Source organism: Camarhynchus parvulus, chromosome 3 (genome assembly GCF_901933205.1).
Source record: "Camarhynchus parvulus chromosome 3, STF_HiC, whole genome shotgun sequence".
Taxonomy (NCBI): Eukaryota; Metazoa; Chordata; class Aves; order Passeriformes; family Thraupidae; genus Camarhynchus; species Camarhynchus parvulus.
Genome location: NC_044573.1, coordinates 47,167,201 through 47,189,325, shown reverse-complemented (window position 1 = coordinate 47,189,325; position 22,125 = coordinate 47,167,201). Strand labels below are relative to the sequence as shown.

The 22,125-nt window shown below is 41.6% G+C and overlaps 1 protein-coding gene across 8 annotated transcripts in view; it reads left to right on the top strand.

The window, feature by feature from the left end:
* The first annotated feature begins 3,945 nt into the window (after positions 1-3,945).
* Positions 3,946-22,125, top strand: part of STXBP5 (syntaxin binding protein 5) — a 100,451-nt gene continuing 82,271 nt past the window's right edge. For all 8 annotated transcript variants that reach the window (XM_030946662.1, XM_030946660.1, XM_030946658.1 and 5 more), the window contains exons 1-2: positions 3,946-4,167; positions 5,965-6,062. In XM_030946662.1, the coding sequence (XP_030802522.1) occupies positions 4,015-4,167; positions 5,965-6,062 (251 nt within the window). In that variant the 5' untranslated portion in view covers positions 3,946-4,014. The remainder of the gene's footprint in view (positions 4,168-5,964; positions 6,063-22,125) is intronic.

Sequence of the window (22,125 nt, the reverse complement as noted above, 5' to 3'; positions counted from 1 at the left end):
ACTTCTGATGATCCATTTCTCACATATGTTGAGTATTGCAATAATTAGCAAAAAATTTGCAGGGTGTGCAAATCCCCTGCAGCCTTCTCTGGACACAACCAGTAACACTTTTGGGGCTCATGTACAAATTAATGACAAACACCATATATGGACCTTTCACTTCATTACCTACCCACTGCTCTTGGTTATTCCAATAAATTTTAGAATGCACTAGAATTGGGTGGGCTTTTACTCATTCTGGCTCATGAGGGATTACAATCACTCCTTTCTTCTTCAAGGCAACACTGGTGATATATCATCCCACAAAAACAAAGAAACCATCCCCCCAAAAACCAACCAGTAAGGCTCATAAGCACAGTGATAACTGCACCCTACAGTCATCTGTGAAGTTATTGTGAATATCTTGAGGCAAAAGACCAAACAAGGCTGACCTACACTAACTAATGGTCTGTGGGCACTGGTATGTAGAACACTTCATGCCCCATTGTCTCAGATACCTAATAGGAACATTGGCTGTTTATGTGGTATCTGTAGAATATCAATCAAGAAATGAGCAAGTGATTCCCTCTCTCATTTTCTAGCAGCCTTAGATAACAAGATCAGTAAGAAATGACAGGCAAAGAAAATGTAACCCATGTGGATTCATTTGATGGCAGGGATTTCCACAGCACTGCTGGGGCCTAAGAAACTTGTGAACATTTAACATTGGCTCTGTCCCAGCTGGACTCTGTCATAGTTGAGTACAACATTGCACACTAGCTGGGTCTGACTGCTTCTTGTCCAGCTGAGCAAGATACTGGACTTTGGACTGGGGTATAAAACTGGCAAGCGATTTCTGACATTGGAGGCTGGAAGGTCTGAGTGGGCAGCATGAAGGAAGTTAAGCAGAATGGTCTTGTTTGTAAAACAGGATGTGGTTATTGTGTAAGTGCTGGGGGCCCAAAGAAGCTCTCAAATACAGCAGCTAAATTCTGAGAGATAAAGAGGATATTTACTGAACTATAATATTAAAAGGCCTTTTACTATTCCAACTGATGTCCCAGTGAACCTAACAATTTTTTTCATTAATTTTCTGGAGAAAATATTTGGAATCATTTTTACTGGAGGAGCTGAAGTACCAGAGAACACTGATTCCTTGAAAGGCATTAACCTGAAAGCATGAGGAACTAGTGTTGGTCCAACAAAGAGTATATTGTATCACTTGCCTCAATGTTTGCATGTATTGATACAAGGTTGCAATAATGAAGAGCTCCTCTTAGGCACTAATGTAAACTGAAAATCAAATCCAATCTTTCTTCTAAAAATGTACAGTCCAAATAAAGAATGCGTTCATAGACCAAGTATATAGAAAGTAAGAAAAAGAAAGAGACTGCAGTATACAAAAAGAGAGCTTTTAATGTCCTTTAATTTGTCACCCAGTTTTGAGGGGGTTGTTGCCGTGATTGATATTCCTATAAAAAAATCAGGTTAGTTGTACTATCAAAGTTGTATCTAGGAGTGTTTGCAGAGCCTGGCCTAAAACATCCTGAACAGAAGGACTCAAAGGGACTATAACTTACATTCTTAAAGTTAAACATGCACCTGTCTTTACCTGTAACAGCTTATATTTACCATTCAAACATGGCAAGTTCTGCCAATTTCCTTCCCAGTTCAGTCTGTTATAATAAGCGTGTGTGAATAGATGGGAAAATAGACATTACTTCAGTAACTTATACACAGTTAGCTAAAATATGTTACAGATAATTAAAGACATGCTGAAACTGCACATATTCATCTCTTAAAATTAAGTTGATTTTCACATCAGATATTTACTGAACTTTATTTGAGTTTACTTCTTTCTTTTTGCTAGGATTTTTGTCATCTTTGGAAGCATTCTTTCACATTTTACCAAGATGATTTCAGGAAATGTCCAACATTTCTGTCCTAGTAATGCAAGGAACAGCTCTGTAAGTCCACTTTGCAGGAATATGTGAACTGTCTTGGTTTCTTTCAAATGTTTGGACATCATAAACCTGCTGGCAATACAGCTGTTAATTGTCAAGAACTTACAGGTCTAAGAAGAGTTTGTGGGATTTTATACTTCTGAGGTTATGGAGATGGCTGCATTGTAGCAATTCCACTGCATTCGGGTTATGCTCATCCCTCAGTGCACTACGGCACTGGACACTGGGCTAACACAGTGTGCCTGGCCATTAGGCTGGAAACACCACCTGAAAGGACCATTTTCCAGCCTGCAGAGCCTTCTACTGCTAAGGCATTCATGCTGAGGCAAGGAAATGTGAGCCAACGTCTTGATTCACATCTCTACAAGTTTTCCCTCCAAAAGGGATTGATCAGTTAATTTTAGCTGAAAAGAAGTTCAATAACGAGTCACAAATAATTATGACCTTCATGAATAAAAAAACATGACTAAGATGGAATAATATCTACTGCCTGACCACTGACTATCCCAAACTGCAAGCTCGCAGTAAAAGAAAAATAAAAGCAAATACAGAACAGCAAATACTGCACAACAGGGGCTATCAGAACGAAACGTTTGCCTCTGTGCCACCTGTTTAAATTGGTTTTGCAGCCGTAAAAATGAATGGAAGCACCCTCGTAAGCCCGGCGCTCGCCTTGCGGCGGCAGAGCTGGCCGTGGTTCCGCCGGGCGGTGTTGGGCAGCTCTTCCGCAGCCCTCAGCCCAGCGGCACGGCGAGCGCTCCGGGCCGGGCCCGCAGAGCCAGCAGGGCGCTCGGGGTGAGAGGTACGGGGGGATCGCCCCCTCCTCCGGGCTCGCCGGCAGCCCCGCCGCCGCTCCGCGCTGTCCCAGCTCCGGCGGCCGCCTCCGCCCAGCACGGCCCCGCCGCGGGACCGGCCGGCGCGGCTCCGGCTCCGCACCAGCCCCGCCGCCCGGGACGGGCGCAGCCGCGGGGATCTCCCGCGGGAAGCCACGCGCGGGGCCCGGCTCCGCCGCAGCGGTAGAGCGCCTCCAGCGCCGCGCTGGGGGCAGGGACGGCGCTGACAGCGCTGCCCAAGGCAGCCTCTGGCCGCCGCCACCTGTTACCTGCCGCCGCCGCCCCGCCGGGGCACAGCGCTCGGCCCGGCCGCCCCGCCGCGCCCCGCACGCCGCCCCGGCCCCCGCACGGCGCGGGGGGAGCGGCTCCGCCACATCCGGGCGCCGCCGCTCTCAGCGCGCATGAGCGGCCGCCCCGCCGCTACCGGGCCGGGCGCCGCGGTACCGCCGCCGCCGCCGCTCCTCCTCCCCGGGGCGCTGCGCTCCGCGTTGTCAGGCAAGGGGGAGCGACCGAGAGGCGGGGGAGGCTCCCTCCGCGGCAGTAGGAGGAGGAGGTGGAGGAGGAGGATGGTTGTGGGGGCGGGCGGCGGCAGGCGCTGGTAGCAGCCAGGAGAAGCCCCGCTGGTGACTGGCTGGCGGCACACGCAGCTCTGAGGAGGAGGAGGAGGCGGAGGGTGCTGAGCCGAGCCGAGCCGAGCCGCGGGGGGAGAGGCTGCGGCGGCGGGAGGGGACCGGCACACGCGCGCACGCACGCGGACGGGTGACAGCGGCGGCCGCCGCGATGTGAGGGGGCCGTGCGGAGGGCGCGGAGGCTCCGCGGGGCGGAGAGGCGAGGCGAGGCAGCCCGCACAGCCCCGGCGGCGGGAGGGACGGCCGGGGCGGGGCCGGCTGGGCCCGGGGCGAGCCGCGTTCCCCGGCGGGCAGGGCGCGGGGCGGCCGCGGGCGGCGAGCGTGGGACCGGCGGTGGCGGCGCTCGGTGGGCTGACCGACTCCTGTTTGCTTGGCTCCAGTCTCCGTCTCCGAGCCCGCGGGCCCCATGAGAAGCGCCCCTGCGCTGCCGGACTGACGCCTCGCCGCCCTCCCCGCGGACGAGGAGGAGCGCGGCGCCCCCGACCGCGGGCCGCCCCTGCACCGCCCTCCCCGGCGGGGGCTCGTCTGCCGCCTGCGGGGCGGGCGGCGCGGCCGTGACAGCGCGGCGGCGGCGAGGCCGGGGCAGCGGGAGCGCCGCCGCCGAGGACCATGAGGAAATTTAACATCAGGAAGGTGCTGGACGGCCTGACGGCGGTCTCTGCCGTCGCCTCGGCGTCGTCCGCCGCGCAGCAGCAGCAGGCGGGGAACCGGGAGACCGAAATCCAGGAGACGCTCCAGTCCGAGCACTTTCAGCTCTGCAAGGTGAATGAATGCTGCAGCCCCGGGCCGGCGGGCGGCCGGGGAAGGGGGCGCGCCGCCGCGATGGGCGCTGCGGGCTTTGCTCCTCCGTACCGACCTCGCCGAGCCTGCCCGCCGCTCCTGTTTACTTGTTTGGATTGATTATTTCGGGGGCGAAGACGGGAAGAAAGCGGTGGGTGTAGCTGTACGGGTCTTGCTGGATTTCTTTAGTCATCTTTCTTGGAGAGCTTCGGGGTTTGTCGTCGTCTAGGCTCTTTCATGCGAGTAATCCTGTCAGTGTTCGCTAGGCTTCGTAGAAAGAGTTGGATGGATGGGGGAAGGAGTGATACTTAGCTGTGGTGCAGCTCTGATTATCGCGGCGTTTGAGTAGAAGCCTCTGCTAATGGGCCCGAAGGACAGGGAATCTGTCCCTCTGCATTATTTGGAAATCATTTATCCTGTTCCTTTATGCCTGAAAAAGGCTTTCGATGTTTGTGGTGGTGGTTTCACTGCAGTGTGTTGCCAAGTTGGTGATGCTGCTATTGCAAATCCTGTCTAGAAACGAAGTTCGCGTTTATTTATTTGCTTGTGTGTGATAGGATAACTGCAGTTTGTGTCTGCACGGTTCAGAAAATGATGCAGCGAATTAACCACCAGCTGTATCAAGAGGAATAAAAGCTAATTGGAATATCAATAGTCATTTTTATCTTTGCAGTGCACTCATGGCCTAACTTGACATGGATGAGCTTGTTTGTGGACTCTCCTTGGTTTTTTTGTGTATTGCAGGCATTTCTGCTGCTTTCAGGAGTTGGTCATGAAGAATGTGGAGAAGAGCAGAGCTGTTGCCAGTTAGACTTTATTCAGTTGTGAAATACAGAAAGTTGTGGGATATGCCTGCAACTTCAGTGAAGTACAAGAAGTATATCAGAAGCTTGCTGTGCATTTATGAGGTCATGAAACACCTCTGCTTTAAACTAAAGCCTTAGAAATGGAAAAGCTGGCATTTTTATGGCTTAGGATGTGTGTATTTAGAGTGGAAGTAAGAGTGGGCGACACTTGTATTACATTTTCAGTTCTGATTAATTGCAGCCTGCAAAGTTTAATGGAGTTATTGCTTGGTCAATTGCCAAATTTGTCTCGGCTAACAAAAAAAGCTAAATGTGCCCATAGCTCTATATTAACAAAGAATCCCATGGTTGAGGGGGTTTGACTTTGTTCAATGAAGTATTTTTTTGTTTGGTCAATTCTGGGGCTGCTTGTTCTATTTGAGGGAAGTAGAGGATGAGAGATTGATTCTGTCAAGCTCAAGTTGCTATTTTTTTCTTTACTTAGCCGAGAGAGGTTGCACTGTCATGTTGGGTCTGTTGGATTGAAATTGAAGTGATTCTCAGAAAAGCAAGTCTAGTAGTTTATAATAGTTCTGATGATGAGTCTGACTTTGTTGCCAAACTTGGTAGGAACATCTCAGATTTTAATAGTTTAAGGTCTTTGTTAGAGCTGAAAATAAGATTACTTGACGTTGATGAAAAAATGAAATGCTGAGTTGATACAGTCTTTATACAGAAGAAATGTAAGATTCAAATTAAGTTTCAGAAAGTCTGACTGTCTCTTGATGCTCAAAGATGAATGAGTAATTATGACTAAAAATCTTTTGTAACTGGTTAGTGTAAGGCAGGTGATTTTCTCAGTCTGTGATTAAATTGCTTTGTAGTTCCTTTTAAAATTGTGATTAACATTGAATCCTCTAACATATAGTCTTGATTCTGTTTGTTTTTGGTATCCTGCTTGGCCCATTGTTACTGCGCTGCTCTGACTTGTTAGACTGTGCGCCACGGTTTCCCCTACCAACCTTCAGCCTTGGCATTTGATCCGGTTCAGAAAATACTGGCCATTGGGACTCAGACTGGAGCACTAAGGCTGTATCCTTTTGTATTCTGAAGTGGATTTAGCGTACCTCACACAGGTGATGTCTTGATTCAGCTGCTGGAGCCATTCAGAAGTCTGGTGGGAGCCAAGTATGCAGGATGGGAGTAAAACAGCAAGTCTCTCTTTGTTGTTGGTGGGTGGCTTGGTTGTTCTGGTTGTTCTTTGTGTCAGTTTAAGTTGTGTAAATCATGTGAGGTACGGCTGCTCAGTTGCCATTATCTCAAGGTAATGGATACATTTTGTAGAGGGTTACTAGTGTGCTGACAATTTACAGCAGCTGACTGCAAATCTAAAGAGAGACGTGGGCTGAGCTCTGTTTTGTTGTTCTGCTCTATCCTCTGGGGTTGAAACATTCTGTGCTGCTTGGTGAGGTGGTGTTTGTTTGGTTGGGGTTTTTTTGTAGGGTTTTTGGTTGGGCTTTTTTTGGGTGGTGGGCTTGTTCTTTAGATAAACTTTGTAATGCTGTAGCGACCTGCTACTACTTCTGTGTTGCCAAATGAGGATTTCAAGTGGGCGCAGTAAAAGGTACAGGGTAAAAGCTTCCAAGTGACAGAGAGAAGCGGAATGAATTTGTGAAGTAAAGCGCTAGTAACCCTGCTTCTTTTTGTTCACTAAAAAGTGAACTACCCATATGTTTATAGCCATATGGTACCACAGCCATATGCTACTATCCAAGCCATGTAACAACATATGTGTTTAAACTTTTATTTTTAAAAGAAGTGTCCTGTAGAGTCTTTAATCCACACTGCTGTTGTCAGAACCTTTACTTATCAGCATAAGAGAATGAATGGAGTTCTTTGCTGTCCTGAGGTTGACTCAATTGTAAACATTATGGGGAAGGCTTAAGCCGTCTTGCTAGAGAAATTGACTTAATCCTCTTTAAATTGTAGGTAAATCTAACAATTTCCTTTGGTGTTTATATTAGTCTCCAAGTAGACCTTTTTTGTTTCTTTCTGGTATATCACTACCCTGCCTATAAGGTTAATTGCCATAAGGGGGTTGATTTTTAAAAGTTGAAAAACTAGAACTGAAAAACTAGATTTCTATTATGAACTCTCCAGATTTCTTAACTCAAGAGCATGAGAAATAGGGGTAATAATGCAATGTTCTCAAGGCCATATTTGAAACAACACTTAATCTAATAAATTTTCTTTTTTAAGAGGTTATAAAGTTGACTTAAATGAAGAGTGAACTGTGTGTGGGTGGTGTTAATTACTCTCATATTGGTAGAATAGATGAGAAAGCAAAAAGAGACATAGAAGTTAGAACTTGCTTTGGAGGTAAAGAAGAGATTGAAATGTACCTGTTTGGAGCTTACCTGTAATTTTGGGGAACATGATGTTGCAGTTTGGGTAATGATGACTCAACAAAACCTGTTTCTGGGCACTCATCATGGATACACACACCTGTGAATTCTTGGAGTAGGAATTGCTTTCTAAATAGAGAGAGGTATTGCAAGACTGTTTGGGAAGAAAGCATTACTGTGAGGAAATGACAGAAAATGTGTTTTCTAAAGGAAGGGAAGAAGTTTCATGCAGAGGCTGAAATGTTAGTGCTCCTCTAACTTGATGAATATGCTTCTAAGTACTGTGATACAGCCCTTGATTCTTGGTAGAGCTGGTTAAAAGCCCTCAGCTGACAGAGTAGCCCTGTAACCAGACAGCACTGCAGGATTTGCATCTCCTGTGATTACCTCCTCATTGTGATGGAGGAATGCAGGCAGAAGAAATAGACTCAGACAAATTCCCAGTGTAAAAGCAGCCTCTTGCTTTCTGCTGGTTGAGAAGAGTGGGTCAGAGTGAGGCTTGCAAGAAGTGCTTATTTCATTCTATTGCTCAAAGATAGAGCCAACCCTCAGGATGCTTTGCCACTAAGGTTTTTATGAATAATAAATTATGTGCAAGGGTTCATTAAAGTGGGATCCACTTACTCTTTAAAGCTGCAAAAGTGTTTTTAATTGAAATGAGGTGTGGACTAGAAAGACTGAGTGTCAGTAAAGTATTATTCATTGAAAAATCATAAAAGTGCAATGGAAGGCAGTCCTAATTTTCTTCTGTGTTCATATTGTGAGAGTATAGAAGTAAAGGAATGATAATGTTTCTTTCATTGCCTACCAGCAAATGGGAGGTGGGTATTAGTGTTTTCCTTGTGTCTTCAAGTACAGGTACATCTTTTTACACTTTCCTTTACAAGTAGTCTGAGGAATGGGGAAACAAGTTTAGGGGTTTTTTTTTGAAAGGGTATTAAAAGCAAAGTATTCTCAAACAGGTTCTTGCTCCTTGATTTAAGATTTCATTAATATGTGAGGAAAATAATGTCACAGTCCTGAGTTGGCTTTGGACTATTTATCAGACTCTTTCCAGAGGTTCTCTGTATTTGATCAGTCTTCAAATCGGGTATTTTAAATTCTGAACCAGTATTGCTCAGAACAGGTTAATGTGAGGAGTTTTCTAAATCACACTCTTATTCTTCTTTATGAGGCCTCTGTAAACACTACTGGAAGAACAGAGTGACTTCTTATACACAAGTGCTAAATGTTTGCAGTACTGTTAAAATTATTTGTAAAAATGGAACTGAAGCTTTTTCTGAAGAACCAAAATCTGTGGTTACATACAAGTATACTGCCAGTTAAATGATGTTGTCTTTCTTTATCTTAATGGATAAATATACTGAACATCAACACTGTATTGAATTATCTAAATCCACAAATTGTAAAAGTGAAAGTGCCTAAATTATGAGTGTCATGTTGAACTGATGGGATTAGAAGTAGAATTGCTATTCTGTTAATATTTTTTGCCTCTAGGCTGGATGGGTATAGTTGGTAACATAGTATGCCAGAGGGGCAATTTTGCTATTCTGTGACCATAAGCAGCAGTTGGTTGTAGATCCTACAGTTTTAAGTCCATACAAATACTAGGAAGAGACTGCTTTTAGTGTAAAACTTTAACCTTATGAGTCATGAAAGTTAGTTTGGGATTATTCACTGGTTTAACTTGAGCAGTATATCCCTTGCATTCATTTAAAAAAACTTGATTAGTTACTAAGAAACATTTCTAACTCTTATTTAGCTAGGAGATTTAAAACAAAGATTTTTGGAGGCAGACAGATCCTTAATTAGAGAAGTATTTCCCCACCCCAAAAAGATCAGTTTTAGCTATTAATAACAAAAGTTCTGTTCTGTTCTTACCTATGAACATCAGCTTGGTTACTTTACTGTGTATAAGGAAAAGGTACAAAGTGAGTAGCTTAGTAGAGTAGAAACCTTGAGTAGCCTGATGTGACCGTCCTCCTGACGCTAGGATCTGTAAAAACAGTTAAGCTGTTGGACTCTGTTTTCTCTGTTGCAAGGGAAATTGAGGGATGAGGTAGACACATGGGCAGAAGCACTGTGCTGAGTGACATAAAATCTCAAATGATTCCTCACAATTAGTGGCACTCACCTGGACATGCTGGTCCAGTTGTTCCTCTGAGTTTGTGGTGTGGCTGGAGGATGCTTGTTCCAGCTGTTTGAGGTGTGTGAGTCTTGGCTGGTGGCCTGCTTCCTGTGTGGCAATTCTGCCTGAGGCACCCTCTCCTCTGTGCTGGATTTTTGTGGATGTGAACCCCACAGGGAACACTTGTGCTCCCTATTGATTTCAACTGCTATGGTCAGTGTAAGCTGCTGGTGGCCTCTTTTGTCACTGCAGGTCAGTACCTTTGGTTATCTCCATACTTGGAGGAGTTTAGCTGCTGTTACCAGGGTGGCTTTCACCTCTTGATCCACTGTCACAACGTGTGAGATATCAAATAGTTAAAAATTCATCTGTGCTTTGCATCTTTTCTGTGCATACCTGAACCATTACAGTAGGACATACAATCCTTGGTCTTAAGAAAGTTTTGTGCATAACTGGCTGTGCTTTGTTTTCCCAGCAGGTATCAAAACCTTCTAATGAGCTAGAGTTCAGTTTATCTACTCAAGGTTTAACTTGGTGTACTCAGTTAGACTTTACCCCGTGACGTCCTGACAGTGCTCAGTGTCATGAGTAACAGCCCTGCTCCTGTTCTCTTCATTGCTTTTGCTCTTGTATTTAGAAGGCCCTCTGGAAGCCTAATGTGATCTGAACAGGGGGATGTGTAAACTCTGAAGAGGCTAGAGAAAGATGTAATGAGCTTTTTCAGGATTTTTTTTTGCCTTTAAGATGGTATTTCCTCAGAAGTTTTAAGTCCAGGGCCCTGTACAATTAATAATAATCGTCACCTGAGCTTTTTTATTTGCTTTTATAAAGTAGAATAATCTTCAAAGCTAAAACAGAAATATTGAAGGAATTCTCCTGGTCCCTGCTGTTTAACTGCTCCATCTTAAACAAGTTTCTTAATTTTTCTGCACTTACATTTTTCTATAGCAAAACTAGGACAGTATATCAAATTAGATGTTTTGTGATAATCTCCCGACATAAATACAATATCTGCTAGTGTTTTGTGCCTTAAAAAGATACATTTGTAGCATGAAGTTCAGCCTCTCTTGATAGAGCGTGTTCTAGAAAGGAAGACCATTTTCACTAGAAATAATTGAAAATGAAGGGAATTCCTGTAAGAGTAAGCATTGTACCCTCCACACGGACCAAATTGTGCCTCTGACTCTTTATTCCCAAGCAGAATAGGTTATTTAATTAAAGTTTGGCTTTTTTTTGCCCTCTTGCAAACCAAGTTCACAGGAAGGAGAAAAATTAGATTGTTCATCAGTCCATCATTAAAAACCTGAAGATTCCAATTGTCCTGAATGTCAGTATCTGTTAATTTCCCCACAGTCTTTTCAGCACTAAAAGATGAGTTATGTAAGCAAATGGCTGAAGTTTTTATGTGTTTGGGGTGTATAAAGCTTGTTTTCTATGATTTCCATTCTCCAGCCTTTTTGAGAACTCACTTTTGGTTTTTTTTTAAATCAAAATAGCTCAAAGCCCTGGGTGTGTGTGGTTCCATGCAGTCAGTTTCTGATTAAGTGCTTGTTGCAGCATCTGGATAGCTTTGCTGTAGATATATACTACAAAATTCAAGCAATTTGGTAAATTCTCTGAAGCTCTAACAAAATAACATTTCCAAGTTGTGATGTGATTATAGCCATTAAAATTATTTCTCCTTTGGATCATTCAGACTTTGCAAGGCAGTCTGGCTGATTACGTTCCTTATGGAAATATCAGCTTGAGATATTTGTATGTTGGGGTTTTTTTGGGTATTTTTTTATTGAAGTAGTTCTGTGCTTGCTCTTCTCTGTAGTAGCTCTACACAGTAGGCAGTAGGACAGTGGCTGGAGTTGTTTAGAGTATGCAAAGATTTCAGTTTTTAAACAGAGCATCCAACTGATGTTGGCACATCTTCAAGTGAGCCAGATGAAGCTGGGTGATCCTTTCTGACCTAAATTACTCTGTAATTCTGTTGATTCTGTGAACACACCAAATTTGTTCTGAACTACTCTTTCATAGATGGTCAGGGTCTTTTGGCATTTGTACACTGAAAAAAATGGGCTCAGCCTTTGTCACTGGTGTTCTGGACTTTGAACAAATATGCCTGTTTTGGGAAGAGTACTTTGTAAAGCTATTAAAAATACTGCAGTAGTGTCATGTTAGAGACACACTGATTATTATTATGAAAATGTTTATTGTCTACCTTGCCACTCAGTTCACACAGAGTAGTTCAAACAAGAAAACTACTTTGCTCAAACCGTATGTTAATCTTGTCACATTTCCATTTCTTTTAACACTACTGCATTTCTTCTCATATCATCCAGCACTTTTTTCACATGGCAATTGTTATCTTAGTGAAAAATTCCCATGTTCTTAATGAAGAAAACCAGCTACTTGTGGGTATTCTAAAATGAAATAGGGCCAAAATGGCATGGTGAGGCATGTATCTCCTAAAAGTGCATGGAATTAAACCAACTGAGTCCTACACAGAGAAAGCTTTGACTGAATTCTTTAGAATAAATAGGATGGTGTTGTTTTTAAATCTGTGGTTTTACTTGTTGGGAAACTTAGTGTGCTGGTTTTGGCTGGAGTAAAGTTAGTTTTCTTCAGAGTAGCTGGTATGAGGCTGTGTTTTGGATTTGTGCTGGAAACAGTTGTGATAATGTGGGGATGTTTTCCTTATTGCTGAGCAGGGTTTTTACAGAGCCAAGGCCCTTTTTGCCTCTCACCCCATCCTATCATTGAGCAGCCTGGGTGTGCACAAGTAGCTGGGAGGGGGCACAGCCCAGGACAGCAGACCCAAGGGATGTTCTATGCCTTATGGTGTCATTCTCAGGATATAAAGCTGGAAGAAAAAGGGGGAAAAGGTGTTTGAAGTGGTGGCATTAGTCTTCCCAAGTCACTGTTATACATAAGGGAGCCCTGCTTTCCTGGAGGCAGCTCCAGCCCACCCACAGGAAACAGTGAATGAATTCCTTGTTTTGCCTTGCCTGCATGGAGGGTGCCTTTTGCTTTGTCCATTAAACATTCTTTATCTCAAACTGTGAATTTTCTCTCTTTTTCAATTTTTCTTCCCCATCTCACCAGAGGCAGTGAGCAAGTGTGTGTAGAGCCTAGTTGTTAGATGGGGTTAAACTGCAACAATCCTTTATGACACCCAATGTGCAACTCAAAGGATTTGAGATAACAACAGGTTTGACTGGAATGTGCTGGATTGAATGTATAGCTGTAATTGCTGATTAGCTATTAATTGGCAGGTGCTTGTCAGGAGCCTTGCTTGCCTGACTGTACATGAGAGTCCAGTGCTCATTAGTGGCTAGATTTTGCTCTCCCTGCTGCTGTGCTACTTTATCAGCTGGCTGTGATGTGCCTGGGAGCACTGTGATAACAGCAGCAGGGATGTGCCGGGCTGGCAGTGCCCGGGCACTCGCTGTGTGTCTGTCTGGCTGGCCTGGGCTGGCTGGGACTGTGCTGGGAACTGCACTCCGAGGGACCTGACCCATGGATGGCTCCACGTGGGAGCAGCTGGATGTGTGTCAGTCGGGACAATCTGGAAGTGGCTGTGGCTGTGTCAGTGCAGCAGCAGGAGCCTCTGCAGGGATGGAGGCCCAGGGATAAGGCTGTGCTGCAGCAGGTGGATACTGACACATCAGTGCCTGTGGATAAATCCATGCTGGAGCACCTGAAAGCATGTGGCCATGGATAATCCCACATGAGAGCAGGTACTCCCCTGGAAGGACTGCAGCCATGGGTAAGGCTATGACAGAGCAGGTTTATCTCTGAAGGGGCTGTCAGTAAGGCCGTGCAGTAGCAACTGTGGCTGCGGGGAAGCAGCAGGTCTTTCACTGGGAGCATTATTACATACACTTTGATTCTACTTATGCAATTTATAGTAGTAATTCCTTTTGCTCAAGCGTACTTGAAGTATAACCATATTAAAACTCATGCTATAATCTAAAAAAAATTACAATGAAAACTTCCCTCTAGGTATTTTTCTGACAGAGCAGAAACGAAATGGATATAGCCTTGCAGCTTTAAACTTGCTGGATCATGGTGAACATGGGGAAAGAAATATTTGGAAAGCAAGCAAAGTTTGTAAGGCTGCAGGTTACTGTAGCAGGAGCATAGTTTGTTTCCTTGTATCACTTTGCTATTTATGAAACACTGAGGTGGTATATGGATTGTGTGATCTGATGAGGTTAGGCTAAACTGTAAGAGGAAATTGGATGTCTGGAGCCAGGCTTAGGCTTTCAGACTTGTGGTACATTACTCAATTCACTTAGATCTTAATTTGGCATTTTACTAGATTTGTTCTCTCTTGATCACTGTGGAATGGCTTTTAGAACTGAAGTAGCATTATTGCTGCAGGAGATGACATGAGCAGTTTTAGTCAAGTCACATCTGGAAGAGTTGAAGCAGCTTAAGATTTGAGATGTGATAAAGAAAGCATGAAGGCACAAATCAAGGTTGCAAACCCTTCCTAACAAAACTTTGTTTGACGGAAATTTTGTAACTGCATTAGATTTCTAATTGTCCTGGTCCCTTTGCTGTACAAAGGTTTCAAAAGGCAAAGATAAGTGTTCTTACACAATAAATTTAAGGTGACTAAGTTGGCTTATCTATGTAGAACCTCAGTGAGAAACAGAATAAAACCTGCAAATTATTACATTCAATATGAAGATAAACAGAACTGCAGGACATGGATTTTGGGAATAGTTCACTTTGCCCTTGATCTTAGCTATCTGGTAACAGTTTTACATTTTGAAAAATATTGGAGTACCTAATAGTTTTGAGAGAGTTAATACTGTGGTAGATCTTTAATCTGTTAGGTCTTCCCTCTTCCTCTTCCTGCTCTCAATGTGCCTATCTTAAAGTGCACCATCAAACTGATCATATTTTTTTTGAAAAATTGTGGTTCTTGATCCTGAAAAGTTCATCTCGTTAAGTAGAGAGGACTCTGCTTTCCCAGAAATGCAGTTTTTTAACATGTAGTAATTTGTTTGCCAGCCTGAGGAATAGATTTGTGTTACTTTTGAGGCAAAACTGCATTGCTTACCCACTGCCTGTGTGCTGTCTGCCAGCAGCTTTTGGAGTTCCCTTGTTTTGCTGACCTGTAAGTTTCTGTTGTGGTATTGTAATTGGTACTTAATGCCAGTCAAGTGTAGCCTCATAGAATTCCTGATAACTCAGTGACCCCATTCATGTCAATGCTTCTGTTGTAGGCACTGGCTAATTGCACAGCTTATGTGTTTATCAAAGGAAGCACTCTAAGTTACTACCACTGTTGACTTTCAGTGCAAGTACAGGTGAAGGTCTAAAGACATAATTTAAATCTCTGTCAGTGGTATTTGTATCACTGAATGTAGAAACATTAAAATAATGAAGGTCTTGGAAACAGCTGAAACAGAAATATTTCGGAAGAGAGGACTGGTAGAGTGGTATAATGCCTTATTTAGTAAATTTCTAAAATATGTAGCAGGTCTCTCAGCCTCTGGGGACTCATACAGAATCCTGATTCCTTGAGATTTTTACAATGCCTTATGAAATTGCTTTTTCTGTGGCTGTTGTTTAGTTCTGGAACAATGATGTTCAGTTTAAAACTGACGCAAATGAGAACCATTTTGTCTTCCACTTAAAAATCTCTCCTTTTAAGAAATTCTAAAACTGGCTTTGTGTCAAGATCTGCACAACTGGATGACGTCCTTGGTCTGTGTACTACTTATTTTAACTTATTCTCTTTGTGCAATGATTGAGTGTATTTTGAATCCCTAAGCTTTGCTTAAGCAAAAAATGTAGTTATTGATGGTGCTTGTATTGAGGCAACTCTATAAATTGCTGAATTAAGATTGATTTTAATATTGTATTAGTAAAAAAAAAATTGAGTATCAGGAGTAGGTCGTGCATAGTCTTCCATCCATAGTCTTAGTATTCTTAATGCTAAGATTAAGTAGTTCTAATCTTACAGATTTTTACTTGAGAGTTTTGAGGGTTTTTTTTTTATTTTTTAGTTACTTAATGCACCCCCCCCCGCTCAAACAGACCCTGCTAGATTACATGAGTCAGGATTGTGTCCAGATGGCTTCTTCAAAACATAAACCCAGAAGTTTTTGTAATAATAATGGTGCAGATTTTGTAATACTTGAAAAAGGGCAGTCCAAAGTGTTGCAGTTTTCCAAATCAATTATTTGATTGCTGTTGTACAGAGAGAAGCTTGATAGAAATAATTCAAGGCTACTATATTTGCCAGTTTTGCCAAATGTCTAGGATTTTTTTTTATAAAAACCTTAAAAACGTACTAACAAAACCTGATTTATTTTTAGGAAACCTGAAGCTTAATTTTCTTCTAGGATTGACATAATAGTAGTTCACAGTAAGTCTTTAGCCTGTCTTCCTCAGACCCCACAGTGCTCTTTCAAGCAGTGCTGGTGGAGAGTGGAGGCTAGGTTCTCCACCAAGAAGGCTATAGATCAAACTCATCCTTTTCTGTGCTGTCTCTCATGGATTCTCTGAGACTTAATTGTCATTTCCTGCTTTATATTCTCATGTAAACTCCACAGGAGTTTAACTTTGGAACTTTGTAAACCAGGGAATTAAAGAGAGGGTGCGGATCCAAATGAAGCAATGTTTGTACTTCTGCTTAGTGAGCTATTTTTTATTTTGTGTGATTCATATTATTTAAGTAGGGGTTTGTTTTTTTTAGCCTCTTGAAGCTGCTGTTTGGCTTGTACTCTGTACATGTACAAGTAACCTTATTAGATTTTTGGTTCACATAATAATGACAACTGTAGCTGTTCAAGAGTAGCCAGCTAAAGAGGTAATCCAGCTGGTGTCCAATGTTTTTGATAACAGTTTCTACTATAGGCCCTCCCTCTTTCCCAGCTAGTAACAATGATTCCTAGTCAGTAGCAGCAGATAGACCTATTTGCATTTTCCCACTTGCTCATTAGGGAAAAAGATGGAATACTAATTTTTTTCTGATCACTTAATGTTCAATTAATAGTTTTAGCGTGCCTTAGTTTTTTAGCATATGCTCTATCCAGTCATACTACCTTGTTAAACAGAGCAGATATTCGTCTTCACAGTTGAAAAACATTCTTAACTGGGCTTTGTAATGTTCATGTTAGAGGTACAGTTACTAAGCTTTAGTGATGCTTATTAATATGGAGAATGGACTGCAAAACAATAACTTGCCTGGTGTTCCCTTTTATATGGGTTCCAAATCTATGTAGTAAACTGATGCAGTAAGATTACCTCCACAGCCACCCCTAAATGTCAGATAAAAAGGAAAGTCACAAAAAACCCCCGAACTGGCATGGTGTATATCCCCTCATTCTTTAAAATAATAAGGTGGAAAATATAGCCTTTTTGAAAATCCTGGTGAGTTACTAACAGGGATGGAGAGAGATCAGGTAGCCTACATGTCAAAAGCAATACTAGTAATTGCTTGTTAGTAATGTCTCCATGTTTTCAAAAGGGCTGTTTGTCAAAGGAAATAGAGTTCAAGTAGCCACTGACAAAGAATGCTATCATTTTCTTAAACTTTTGTGCTTCTCTATCTTTAGTTTTAAAAAACCCCTAAACAGAAGTGTAGGTCCACATTTTTTTTCAATTACCCTCAGTATATATGGCTGCCTAAGATGTGACTTTTATACCTGTTTGCTTACAGACTTGGTCCATGGAAGTATTGTGAATATAGCCTCAGTTATGTTAATAGTCAAAGAGTTAGTAAAAAAAAAAAAGGAAAATTTGATGCATACATATTTTAGAGGAGAGGCAGCAGGAGTTAACTTGTACAATCTTGTTTCTTACCTGAGTAGCAAAGGACAAAAACTACATTTGAAATCTGGCCATTTAAAAGAATTTTTTTTCCCATATGAATGCTCTGCCAATAATTTCCAGATCAAATAAATGGTGTTCTGGATTTAAGGAAAAAAAAAAAACAAACAAAACAGGTAAGGAGGAAGTGGCATTTTTGCTACTTATTGGCTTATTGCCAACTTTATTGACTTTTGATGATCTTTATGTTGGCAATTCTCAGTGAGAGAAAGAGCACATCAAATAATGCTGACAGTGAAGTTTGGTTTCAAAATATTTAGAAACTGCAATTTTATAGCATAGGACCAGAAGCACATCTTCATTTCAACTCAGTACTTCATATTGTTATCATTTTTTGGACACAACCTATTTTCTTAGCTTTTCTGGTTTGTTAGTAAGGAAACACCTTTGCTACTAAAGCTAAAAATTGAGATGCCTGAACAGTTGATGAAAATGTATTGATGCTATGGTAAAAAGTAAAATGCCAAGACTGTTGAAGTGGTGTAGTGGTGAGTTTATCAAGGAAGCTGTTGTGCAGGCAGGAGCGTGATGATCACGCTGCCATCTGAGGATGTTCTCTGCCTTCAGTTCTTTGTCTGCAGCGGAAGTTACTGTTGCAATGCAAACACAGCGCTGGGCAAGTTCAGAAAACAATGCCCTTGAGTAAGTTTTAAATGAGAAATGCTACTCTGTGCCATTTCTCAGTGGTCACAGTGTGCTACCAGAGTAATTGTAACCAATTTGAAAAAGAAGATACTGCTAATGCTTGCTATTTTCATATACCCAGTAATGGACTGGCATTTCTAGGAGTGTAATCTCACTTGCTGTAGAAAGACTCATACAAAGAGACTATTCTTGCAAAATATTTCTGAAATCATATTTCATGTCAAACTTGAATTATGCAGGCTTTGATTACAATACGGGTAAAATATTTAAAAGCATTTGAAAGCTTTTTCCACACAGTTCATTCTACAAAAATACCACCCTAAAAGTTTCAGAATACCAGAGAATTCGCCACCTGTCTTTATTTGCTGTAGTACAGATAATAATTGTAAATTATACAACTGTAGTTAATTTGGGAGAAGTTAACATATGATGAAATTAAACTCGGTTGTGCATACTTGTAAGCGTTGTCTTAGTGTTTTAATGGACAATATGTAAAGATGATCAGTGTAAGTGACTTCTGTATGAATGATACTGAACTGCTATAAATATATAATTTTCAGCTCCTAACAAGAACTTTTAAACATTTTTAGTAGTCTGAAGTACCTCAGTAGCTCAGTGCTGCTCACAGCTATTATTTGGTATATTAGATCTCTGGCTGTCTATTCTTTTTTTAATGACTACTAATAAATGCCATTCAGTGTACTCATTTTCTTGATGTTTGGCTGGAATACATGCATCAGTCTATCACAGTGGTTTTTAGTAAAATAGGTTTCATCCTGGATTTTTGCAACAGGCCACTAATTAATATTTCTTCCTTCGTTTTTATTCAAGGAGATTATATTGTTTCTTTTATAGTTGCTGGTTTTTCTTATTAGAAATTGTTGGGTAATAGAAATAATTTCTACTTTTCCTTTAAAATCTCATCTTTGCATTTTTTGGCATTGCTATGTGACTGGTTTCTTTTTCTCAGAAAATAATTCTTAAAAAAACCACTTAGTTTTTCAAGTGCGCTTTACAGTATAGCGCTTTTTCTGGTAGAATTAATTGTAGCCCTTGTCCATGAATAGTTTCTAGGAATGTAACTATCCTACATCTCTGGTGATCTGGGGTGAATGATTTAACTCTTTCCCCTTCTCTGCTTCGAGAGGATTGAGTTTGTGCATGGATGTGGTTTGTGAGGAGGGTTGAGGCTTGATTGTGTAGAAATGTTTACATCCTGACTCCGAAGTCTTGTACCTGACAGTGAATTTGAAGACTACTAGTATTTTGCAGACTCACCAAGTTTAGAGAGTTGAGCACACTGAGTGTGTGTGTCTGAAAAATTAGTAGTATTCAGACTTCAGGTTGCAGTGCCTAATGTATCAATTGGGAACTTTGTTGCAAAAGAAGTAGGGATGCTTTGCAGGTGAAACACTTTCAGATTTGTAATGCTTCAAAGAACTAAAGTAAATCTCCATGCAGTTAGCCAGAAAATGTTCCTTATCTTTTTCTCTGAATACATATGTGACTTGAATTTTGTTCTGGTGGAGTTCTTTATCATCAGGAAGTCTAATGCTCTTTTTGATTTTTTTTTTTTTTTTAACTCAAGAGCTATTGGACACTGTAAATATACTATGGGATTATTTGTTCCTATTTCATTGCCAAACTGCTATGCTGACATTTTAAAGAAGAAGTAAACTTTAAACAGTACCTTGTAAAGGTAGTATTTATTTTCTTCAAACTTTTCTAATGAAATCTTGGAAACAGTAGTTTTCTCCCATGTTTTTTGGTTTTGGGGTTTTTTTTCCTAGTGAATGTTTGAGGAGCACCACAGGTGTCTTGTCTGACACATACCAGCTCAGATGTTCCAGCTTATATTTGAGCCTCTGTGTTTTTTATTCCTCACCATGCAGAGCATACACAAAACTTCCACAGTTTACAGCTTCTAGGATGTTGTAGTTGGCTGACAACTACATGTTTTCCTCTCGGATTTTTGATGGAAGGTGTTATAGAAGTGAACTTCCAAAATGAATTAATTTTATTTTCTCTATTGCTGAGTAGAAAAAGCTATCTGACATTCAAAACACTGAACATTGAACTACATTGCATAAATGGAGGTTCTGACTCCAAGCTGGTTTGAATTGATGGGGCTACAATGCCACATTAATTTTAATGATCTGGATTTGGTGCTTAGAAACTATCTTGAGGTTGGATGAAGAGTCCTGTTCCAGGCAGTGCTTTTCTTTTGTCTGAGCCTTTGGATATTTTCATGTTATGGCATTTCTGAAGTGCCCTTTTTCACAGCTGGAAGCTTCCATAGAAAAGATAGAAAACCCTGTCTGTTTGACATCTGTAACTACAGGCTTTAACATTAAAACCTCAGTAAAGCTCTGGACTGTGGTGATAGTCTGCCTCAAATAGCAAGTGATTTTCTTTTTAAATTTTCTGTATGGGGTAGTACTGTGACTAGTGGTGATGATCAAGGTTGCTTTTTTGGAATATGCATAATTGGTAGGTTTTATATTTTAACTGAACAGCAGCCATTTCACTTTCTTGTAAGTGATTCTTGTGCAAATATGTTGCTGAAGATTCCAGTGAGACCCAAATTACTTGAAAAAAGAGTTGAAACTTAATTTTGTACTCTAACAACAGTCACTTTTTAGGTAATAATTTTGAGGAATCTGGCTGAGTTCTTCTTCTAGCATATCTCTGTGCAGACTTGCTCTTTACATTGCCATCTCTTTACCATGGTAAAAAAAAGTGAGAGGAACATTGGAAATGTGAATGTGTTCTCTTGGCATTTCGGGAGCAGGGTGGTAGTGAAGGGGATGGAAGTACTTTGTGGAAAAGAAAAGCTCTACTGTTTCTGCAGCTTTTCCTTTACTATGCAGGAAGTGTACATAAATGCTCAAGTTTCTTTACAAACCCAAAGCCCTGAACCTCTCCTTGCTCCTTTTCGATCAGGGATCTAACTATAAACCTTCAGTGCTTGTATTTTTTATTAAGACTGTCATATGATGCAGAAATATTGCTAGATATTTCTGTTAAGGTGCAGGATTGTGGAAAAAACTTACAAGTTCTGAGCAGCATCAGTAGCCCCTCTGTGTCTTTGAGGGGCTTGAAGCAACAATATGGCATTTCTTTAAGTCCCTTTGGAACTGGAATGGTTTCAGTTATGTGAAGTGAATTGTAATATATGGGCATCTATAATTTTGGATACATTTATCTAGAGGAAAGACATTTTCACTGTGAAACTTGCTGCCATATGACTCAATCTTGTAGTACTATTACATGTCTGTTGTAACTTTTGAAGTGGTTCCTGTGACTGAACAGAGCCTGTATTTTAGGACACTGAGGTAATGCTTTGGATGGGATATGGGCCTAATCTGGCTTTTCCCCCCCTCTTTCCATCTTCTTTTCTCCACTCTTTTCAGCTTCATATTTTCATGAAGTTTATGGCAAAGTATCATCTGAATATTTCTTTTCCTTCAGTCAAAGTTGATTGAAATAACTCTTCAGACTCAGATTATTTGTTTGTTCTGCTAGTAAACCAATCGTTCTTGTAATAGCAGGGCAGATAAGTACTGCCTGAAGTATCAGACTTCGCTTGGAATCTGACAAGCACTGGAATAAAGTGAATAAGAGATGGGGAGATTCTCTCAAGTCTCAGAAAAAAAAAATCACTGAGGCTACAGTTGCAAGGTAATACTTTCCCTCCATCTTGTAGTTAAAGCACCTACTAGGAAAAACTGCAAGAAAGATGTACAGTAGAAGTACCTTGGACTGTGCTTTATCTGTTGATAATCTGTTTTTCTGTTTTCTATCTTGTTGTAGTCTTAAAGTGGACCTTGGGTTCTTGGAAATCCCATAACACTGTTTGAATTATCCACTTCCCAGCACTAAGAAAACCCCTTGGGTTTCTGAAGCTCACAGCCTGTGCAAAACAGTAGCTCTGTATTTGTACTCCTGTGGGAACTCCTGAGCACTGCCCAGTGGTGCATTTCTTGGGGCTAAGGAAAGGACCTATCTGAAGTCCTCTCAAGTACACTGAGAAAGAAGCAAACTACAGGATCTAATTTGGCACCTGCAACAAATTTTAAGACTTAAGATAGAATGGGTAGGGCTATTTTTAGGGCTACACTTTACAACTTAATCA